General features: G+C 40.7%; 1 protein-coding gene across 2 annotated transcripts; it reads right to left on the reverse strand.

The window, feature by feature from the left end:
• Positions 1-4,861: 4,861 nt before the first annotated feature.
• On the reverse strand, positions 4,862-9,465 carry TMEM70 (transmembrane protein 70). Of its 2 annotated transcripts, none has more exons than XM_074817288.1 (3): positions 8,918-9,465; positions 8,090-8,201; positions 4,862-6,971 (listed from the first exon to the last, which is right to left on the reverse strand). In XM_074817288.1, exons 1-3 carry the CDS (start codon positions 9,059-9,061, stop codon positions 6,523-6,525), a joined length of 705 nt encoding a protein of 234 aa, XP_074673389.1. In that variant the 5' UTR covers positions 9,062-9,465; the 3' UTR covers positions 4,862-6,522. The 2 variants fall into 2 exon arrangements, with proteins under 2 accessions (XP_074673389.1, XP_074673394.1); XM_074817293.1 differs by lacking the exon at positions 8,918-9,465 and adding an exon at positions 8,725-8,854.
• Between the last annotated feature and the right edge of the window lie 36 nt (positions 9,466-9,501).

The raw sequence follows: 9,501 nt of genomic DNA on the forward strand, positions 1-9,501 counted from the left end.
AAAATCAGCATAACTAGGGTCCATTTTAAAATGATCTGGCTGGCTAATGGAAAAATGGGAACAATAAGTTCTACTGGTATCGGGGCTAAAATATCACTTATGACGACAACTATAAAATCTGTAACTTTGACTATGGTGTCTGGTCAAATTGTCCTTAAATCAACATAACCTCAGTCATTTTTAACTCTTTTCAGCAAATTCAGTTTTAGATGCTTGTGGCTTTTGATGCTTGTATTGATGCCATCCATAGAAGGGACCCCTTGTGATGCTCACTGAAGCCCCAAACTAGTGCACTAGAGGTGTGAGGAGTCTGCTCTGTCCCTTTCAAGTCAGCATGAAGGTCACTGGAGAGAAAGATAAAAACTTCTACACATTTTATTTTTACTAAATACTCTTTCTTTACTATAATCTTTTTCTTACATACTCTGATCCAGAAGGAAGGTGAAAAGGAGAGAAAGAAGTGGAAAGAACTATACAATAGCGTTACTTCACTAGAGTTTTGTGACAATTTATTTCATTTATTTTGAAATCCTTTACAACTACATTTAGTAGGGACCAACTCTCATAATCAGTTAGCAATACATAAAACAAATCCAAGTCTAGAGAACTTAGGACTTCGTACCTATGACTTTTCTTTTTCTCTATGAGATGCCAAGAGTAGAAATTTAACTCCAAGCCTCCTCACCAATTTGTGATTAAAATCCTTAAACTGATTTATAAACTGATTTATGATATTTTTATCTTCTTTCTCAATACATCTAAAAAGTGCTTAACTTACTTGTGATTGCTTTTCAAAATAATCACTTTGTATTCGGATTGTTGGCTGCAGATGAATACTTTGACCAGATAAGTACTTATGAGTCACTGAAATCTCCCTCAGGAAAGATTTATAATATACATTATCATAATATCCCATCACAGAAAAATAAATAACAGTATAGCAGTACAGCAGGGGAAAGTACTCCATTTCAAAATTTTAGTCAGACAGAATTAAAAATTATGTCCTAGTTCTTGGCATGTACCAAAACCTCATGTTAATGGAAAACTCTTTTAAGATGTTAAACACATTTATTCAATAAAGAAAGAGGCAATAATGATTTAATTTTCTTTGCAGGACCATTTGTGAAAGTTTTTGAAGTTGATCTTTTTGCAGCTGGAAGCAGACATGTTTATTACTTCTGATCCTGGGTTTAGGGTTGCTGCTGAAGACACTCTAATACAAAGGGGCTGTATAAGGCATAAGGCATGTACTCACAAAAGAAAAACACACTCAGCAATCAACATGAAGAATAGAAAATTGTAGCAATTCATGGATAAATCTCTCTTCTCAAATCCTCTTTGACAATGTTTATAACGGAAGTAGAAAGTCATGCCCAGGGATACTAGAAAGAGGTAGAGGATTCAGCTCCTCTACGCGCAGCTGATGAAGCGCTTGAGAGTGCCAGGGGAGTCCAACCCAACAGCACTGCACCAGCACATATCCACTGGTGCGTTAGTAGCATTTGAGTAAGAAATCAAATAGTTCTGGAAAGAAAGAAAAAGTGACATGTATTATTCTGAATATCTTTTTTAAATGCTGTATGCACCTTGGTTTAGTGGTTTGATTTGAATAGATCACATTAAACCACTGAAGACTATTAAAGTGAAGCACATACACACCAGGTGGTATCCCGTGGAAACAATTATGTTGGAAATAACTCTCTGCCTGTTGCCAGTAGGCTTATGGTTTATTCTTTCCAAGCGAAGCTTAGGATTAAAGCTTACAGTTACACTCTAAAGTATACATTAAACCATTAAGGTTGTCAAAAAAAAGAAAAAGCAGAGGGTGAAGGGAGAAGAAAGGGTTGTGTCCTACCTGAGGCTGACAGAAAGCACACCACAGCAACACTGTCGACCTTGGTATTCCAGAAATGGAGACAGCTGGACATGTTTTCCAGCCATTTGCTCTTGTTCTCTGTTCTTCCCTGCTTAAAATAGCTGCTCGCTGAGGTCTGTTTAGCTGTGGGATAATCTTATTATAGTGGATCCAACTCCTAACTTAGCACACTTGTCCCATTTCTCAGGGAGGCTGCAGCAGGCCATGTTGTACATGGGTGCATGAAGAAATTCATGGTGCGACCACAGAACTCCAGAGCAACCAAATCACAGCAGCTTACCAAGTTTCCACCTATTAAGTTATACTGAACAATTCTAATAATTCACATGTGTGCTCTTAATTTTTACAGCACAAACAGAATTTCATGAAGTTTCCATCACCAAAATTAGGCCTTCACAGTAACATGCAAAAATCTACACATAATTTCTTCATCTTTGCCAATGCGATCTTTGGTTTGTAATAAAGCAAACTCCAGTGAAATTAGTTACCTTTTAATTCTAGGGAGTGTGGCTAAGAGAGCCACTTTAAAGATTTCCCTTTGAAGCATCAAAAGGAGATAATTTTCTCATCAGAACTTTTTACATTTGCAAGAAAAAGCTGAGGGTCGTGGGACGATTTAAAAAATAACAATAAAGAATTACAAGAAGCCTTGTGCTTTATAATTAAGAACAGATAGGGACTCATGAATAATATTGTGGACAAAGCCAAAAAACTTGAGAAAAAGGGAAAGGGACACCAGCAAGAAAATAACAGTAGTCAAACATCAACAAGAAAAATTCACAGGTATCCTGTCTGTTTTCTTTGGAAAAAAAGCAGTCATCTATGACCTTTTGTGTAAGCTTTTAAGGCTGGAAGGGGATAGGAAGCACGTGTCTAGGCTTGAGACATTTCGTATGTTCCTGCTCTTCATACCTGGTTGAGTGAAACTGGTACCAGAGTAAGATGTGAGACCCAGTTGCTGGGGACAAGTGATTGGTTGGTACTGGAAACGCTGCAGGAGCTGGCAGACAAATAGTAGGTGCAGCCTTGTAAATGAGAGAGCTTGTAAATCACCTGTTTTAGAAGACTGGACTTCTACATCAGTATTTCATTCAGAATCTCCATGCATATGAGCACATTCTCTAGGTTTTATAAATTGTTTCCTCCATGTCGAACACAAGTCACCTACACCCAAAGAAACATCAGGAACTTCCAGGGATGAAAACGTTAGCAGGTAGTAATACTTTGGCAATTAGAACAGTTTTTCACCAAGTGTATAAAACTGAAGAAAAACAAACTTGAAGAAAATAGTTCACAAAATTAATAGGATTGAGAAGGATGTGGAGCTTTAACTTTAAGTTAAAGCATAAACAGGCTTTGAGCATTACTTAATAATTAACCTGTTTCTTGACACTCACACTACAGTCAATTCTCTTGCAGGATTTGTTAGTAGACAAGAAGGCCTGTTTTGGTTTATGTGTATTTCCTAGCTTAGAAGGACACCAAGCATTTCAGAGACTCCCATCTGGAAATGCATGTAGTGCACTGTGGAGTACCTGTATCAAGACAGACTGTTCAGAAACCAAAATAAAAGAGAAAAGCATCTAGAAGTCTTTTTAGATTACATTTCCATTCCTTTAGTTTGCTTCTTATGTGAAGAACAAACTACAGTTGTTTGAATACTAGTCTCTGCTGCTCTTAACAAGTTGCAGGGATCTAAATCAGTCACATATGTGCAAGTATACTTGAATACTGTGTTCAGTTTTGGGCCCCTCACTGCAAGAGGTGCTGGAGCCTGTCCAAAGAGCAATGAAGCTGGTGAAGGGTCTAGAGCACAAGTCCTGTGAGAAGCAGCTGAAGGAACCGGGGTTGTTTAGCCTGGAGAAAAGAAGGCTCAGGGGAGACCTTGTCACTCTCTACAACTACCTGAAAGGAGGTTGTAGTGAGGTGGGTGTCAGTCTCTTTTCCCAAGTACCAAGTGATGATAGGACGAGAGGGAACAGACTCAAGTTGCACCAGGTGAGGTTTAGACTGGATCTTAGGAAAAGTTTCATCACTGAAAGGGTTGTCGAGCACTGAAACAGGCTGCCCAGGGAAGTGGCTGAGTCACCATCCCTGGGGGTATTTAAAAGACGTGGGGACATGGTTTAGTGGTGGACTTGGCAGTGTTAGGTCTGCAGTTGGACTCGATGATCTTAAGGGTCTTTTCCAGCCTAAATGATTCCATGATTCTAAGTACACACTGTAAGTAAATACTGCAAAAAAGCCAAATCTCAGAATCCTGGGATTACACACAAGGACATGCAGAGGTGGAAACCCTGACAGGGATGGGGGCAAAGCCATACTTATTTGGCAACCGTGACAAGTATTATCATTATAAGATTTACAACTTGGTTGTTTCCCAAACTGAGTTTGTCAAGTTAGCAGCAAACAAAGTAGAAGCAGGTAGAATATTGTGCATCACTAGTAAGTTTGGTCTTCCCTTTCTTTAGTATAAAAGTACTATTAAAAGAAAACTATGGAATTATCATTAGTTTCAAGTTGCATATTGGAAGTATAAAATACTTTTTGAGATTACATCACAGCCAAAAACATCTATATTCTGGTAGAAATCTGGATTTTTAATTTTTTTTTTTAAATCGTCTATGTGTCATAAAGCAACCTACTAGCTTAACTTGCATTTCACCGCAAGAAGACACAGAGAAGAAATAATGTTTAACTTCCACACTTTTTTCTGAGAAACTTAGCCACTAGGATGGAAATCTCTTACTATTGCTGCTTAAATCTGAATTGGCCAAATCTCAAATTTCTCAAACAGTGAAAATTTTCTGCAGTCAGAAGAAAAGGCTGAGGATTTTAATATTGCTCAAGGGGTACATAAATATAATTCCAGGGCTTTTCCTTTACCTTCTCTCGCAAACTCCATTTCCTGTTCTCCCTGTATTTGGCATTTAAAGATGAAGTTAACTTTATCCACAAGCACAAAAACAGCAATCACATCAGACATGGAAAGAATGGAAAGATTATTTTTAATAAGGTATAAAACATAATTTCAATAAGGACAAGTAGTAAAACCAAGTGACTGGAATTGCTTGTTACTGGCCTCAAGTCTTCAATATCATTTATGGATTTTTTTTTTTATACTATTGTTACCTGCGGAGTGATACTGGCTTAATGGGGCTAGATCAGGTTTTTAAAGCTATAGCTGTACCAACACAAAAGAATTGCCTCAAAAATATCTGGATGGGATGATTTGCTTTTTAATTACTCAGCAAGAACATTGAGAGCAGTTTCAACAGTCAGAAAAACAACATTTAAAATTTTAATATGGTCTAGTGTCATCCTATGACAGGAAACTGAAATAATAGTCTTGGAAGACATTTAGACTTTTAAATAAAATTTTTCAGCTAGAACTTAGGAAACATCTGGAAAGGCAGCTGTAATTATTTTCTCTTTATTTGCAGTATCAGGATGACTTAATTAGTAGCAAGCATCAGATTTACTCATTACAAAGGGCACTGCTAATACAAAAGGATTAATTTTAATTTTTTTTTAATTCAGTAATTTTTTAAGCCTCAAAATATTTAGGCCCTTCATTATTTGAAAACAATTATCTGTCAGTTTACATGACAAACCTCTCCTTGGGCTAAAACTATTTAAATCCAATTTCTGCATACTCAGAGTGCAGAACTAACCAGTCTAATCACACAGAAAGATCTAATCCTCATTTTACTTGAGCTTAAGGTGGCTTCCTCTGAACTGCTAAAAATCAAGAGGTATATTTTTTAAAGGCACAAGGTCTAAACAGTACTCTACAGGAAATTCCCTTTTGCTTCCTCACTTTACATAAATGCTGACAGAATACATTTTAACCACTAGCTGCTAGTATTTTCTTTAAGTCGGTTCAAATACAGCACCTGTTTTCAATGAGATATTCACAAGCACACATGCTAAGCTGCTTCTCCCTACCCAAGAAAAAAAGAGGCTTCTTGCTTTCCACCTCTGGGGACAGAGTTGCTCCAAGGGGGACTCTAGCTTAAGAACCCATTTAGTAGCTGTGAGTAGCTAGTTACTGGGACGCAGCCATTCTCCCTATCTTCTCCAGAGGCCTGCAGGCCTCTAGGAGGCTGTAGCAGGAACTAGCAACAATACCTGTCTGCTTTCTGAAGACTCCTCCTGGCTACCGTTGCTCTCACAAAGGGAAGTGAAAGCCATCTCCCCTCCCTTCATACCACCAGCAGCACTGACGAAAAGGCCCAATCTTTTTGGATTGAGTACAATTAATCTGTAAGGTTTAAAAGCTTAACTAATGAGTACCGATGATTTTTCTTTTATGAATGATTCCTTTTGAAATGGAGATGGTGAGATTGCTGCACAGCCCATGCATTTGAGTTCTCCTGGATAGTTAACAATAAAAACCAAGCCAAGAACAAACAAGCACAAGACAGATCTAAGCATTTTTTTTACTATATTTTGTGTCATTAACTCTGAAGAAACCCTCATGTTGTTTAAAAGGTTAAAAAAATGCAGGTTTTTTAATACATTCCAAAATGCATTTGGGGAACTCTAGCTATCTGATGCTTAAGAAAGTGTAATAGGATTTTACATTCTTTCACATATATAGCACTGCACCATGAACAATGATGGTGACATTCGTTATCTTCAAATTATTTCTTTTCACCAGCTTCCTTTTCCTCCTCGAGGTTAAAATTAAAGAATTTGTCATAGCCCATGAGATGGTTATAATCCTGAGGATTTGGGAAGAGCGTTGGATTAACAAGCATTGATTTTGTTTTGGCATAAAATGTTGTAAACATCTTGGTGATGTCTGGAATCTTTACATCTTTCTGATGGAAAACAGTCACTTTTTCTGCCAAGATCGCATTGTACGTAATGGCTGTATACGTGTCCATTTCATCTTTATAATAGAGTCGAATCACATAGCCTTTTGTAAGGACATGCAAAGTAACCGGTGTTACAAATGTAAAAAACCCAATCAACCCATAAAAGGCAGCTTGCATAATCAGACTTTCAAATCCAATACCAGTTTTGAGCATGATGTAGGGCATCGTGAACAGGTTGAATATGCTGGTGGAGTAAGAGAAAAACCTCACACCTACATAAAACAAAACAAAGAGAAAACAAAGGTTAATACTTTAATAAAAAAAAAAATATTACGTATGTTCTGTTACTATATATCGATGGCATTACTTGAACAGCTGAAGTTACTGAAAATCCACTTCCGTTTCTTTTTTAAGCTCACAAAGAAACCACTGGAAGTTCAACTCTGTCTTCTTGCCACTGTTCTGGTTTGTTTATATGTTCATGTTGGGTTTATCAAAGCTGGTGGCTGGCTCTATTTCTATGATAGAGTCAGCTACTAGCTATTATGCACACCTATGAAGTTTTTACTTCACAGACAGGAAACTGATTTCAAAAGAAACTTGACTCCAGTCATCGATACACATAATGGCAATAACGACAGATACAACTGGGAATTTCTCTCTTCATCAACAACTAATATTGACGTTCAGTGTGCATTACAAAGAAGCTTGCTTGGCCCCCCACCACACATAACTTGAAAAACGTAGGTTATTCAATATTAATAAGTACTCCACAGTCATCTTGCATGCAGCTTGAGAGACAGTAGTCAGTGTTGTAGATCATGTACAGTCCCTAAGTCACCAGTAGTCTAAGATGCTGTGATAATTAAGCATGTTAAGGCATACTTTCTCCTTCTTTAAGACACATTTCAAAAATGCGTATCAGAAAACATCCAATGGATTATCTTTCACTCGGTCTTTATAACATTAACTGGTCAAAGAAAGATCAACAAAGTCTCATTACAGATCGTGCATTCCATCATAGTACCTGTCTACTTCAGAAACATTTCAGTAACACTTGAAAGCATATAGAATGTAAACAGCAGTTACAACTAGTCTTTGTTTGCTACTGGGTTGGGTAATGCATTCCAAAGGCTGCAAGAGACACAGGAAGCTGAGGGGTTACAGAGATGTACAGTACCTACAGAACTCTCCACACACCTAAGTGTAGAAGCAGAACCCAAGCACCACCACCACATTATTTTGCTGTACAGAGGATCCAGGTTTTAGCAGACTTGGCAAGGAACATTCGCTCTTATAATGTTGCATTTTAAAATTATTAAACAGTGTTTAATAAAAAAAAATAAAATAAAATTTAAAATAGCAATACAAATCACTTCAAGTCACATACCTAACACTGCCTTTGCCAAATTTCCTTTATAAACTAATCTTCCATGTTCTGGGTGTTCATGAGGAGAGGATGTGCAGAGGCTGCGAAGAGCCACTCCTTGAAAAGATGTAACCTGAAAGATGAAAGCAGTACACGGCCAAGCAACATCAGTACCAATCTACACATTATATACATACACACATATATACCTATATGTATACAAATAAATATATATATGTGCACACACACAGAGAATCGTCTAGGTTGGAAAGGACCTTGAAGATCATCTAGTCCAACCGTTAACCTAACACTGACAGTTCCCAACTACATCATATCCCTCGGCGCTATGTCAACCCTAGTCTTAAACACCTCCATGGATGGGGACTCCACCACCTCCCTGGGCAGCCCATTCCAACGCCTAACAACCCGTTCTGTAAAGAAATACTTCCTAATATCCAGTCTAACAGTTTCACCTTGCCCTGAACCTTTTCCCAGCATCTTAAATTGGGAATTAAAGTTAGGTTATACTACAGAGCACGCCACAAACAAACTCCAACATTGCTTGTTTTAATAACTTTCCATTTAGATATCCCAAATTAGCATTAAATATTTGCAACCCCACTGACGAATATTAAGTTTGCTATCATTTTACACACGGCTTTGCAAGGAGACATTCAGAGCCCCCGCGCCCCAGGTCTCCGTTTGATCTCAGGTACGCCCTGAGGGGAACCTCCGCTCCCTCCTTAGATCCGCATTCTTCGCAAGGAAAAAGTCGCGAATCCGAGGACTGCCGCCCTCCCCCCCGCGGCCAGCTCCTCCCGGGTCCCCTCACCGCCACCCCCACACAACCTGCTGGGCCGCAGCGGCGGCGGGCAGGGCCGCCCGGCGGCGGCAGGCGGCCGGGAACCCGCGGTGCGCGGCGCCCCGCAGCCAGGCGGCGGCGGCGGCCGGGGCGGCGGCGCGGCGGCAGCCGGCAGCCCGCAGCAGCAGCATGTCGGGCCGCGGCCGGCGAGGGGAGAGCGCGGGGCGGTGCACCAGGCGGCAGCCCCCGCCGCCCCGCAGCCCCGCGATTTGGTTCCGGCGGCGGGAAGGGTCCGGCCGACTCCACCGCGCCCCCGCCAGGCTGCTGCCGGCGGCCTCCGCGGGTCATCGCCGCTGCGGGTGTTGTGGGTTTCTCAGACGGATCCCCAGGGACGCCACGGGCATGGCCTTCGTGGGGACAGCCGGGCAGGGGCGAGACCGAGAGCGGACATCCGCGCGATTAGAACCCGCGGCCAGCGAGTTTCGGACTTTGCCTGCCGGTGCGCCGCCCGGGAAGGCAAGCCCTCGCACACCCCGGCTCCTGCCAGCCCCGAGGCAGGAGCCGCTGCCCGGGCAGCCCCGTCTCAACATCTGCCCCGCGCCGCTCCTAACATGGCGGACTGGCACCGGCC

Source organism: Strix aluco, chromosome 1 (genome assembly GCF_031877795.1).
Source record: "Strix aluco isolate bStrAlu1 chromosome 1, bStrAlu1.hap1, whole genome shotgun sequence".
Taxonomy (NCBI): Eukaryota; Metazoa; Chordata; class Aves; order Strigiformes; family Strigidae; genus Strix; species Strix aluco.

Bases quoted from the DNA above. Each gene is read 5' to 3' on its own strand.
- TMEM70 (XM_074817288.1), bottom strand. From the start codon at position 9,061: ATGCTGCTGCTGCGGGCTGCCGGCTGCCGCCGCGCCGCCGCCCCGGCC. The intron at 8,202-8,917 runs GTTGTGTGGGGG...TTCATCTTTCAG, and splicing joins CCGCCGCTGCGGCCCAGCAG to GTTACATCTTTTCAAGGAGT. The intron at 6,972-8,089 runs GTATGTGACTTG...TGTTTTATGTAG, and splicing joins TTTGGCAAAGGCAGTGTTAG to GTGTGAGGTTTTTCTCTTAC.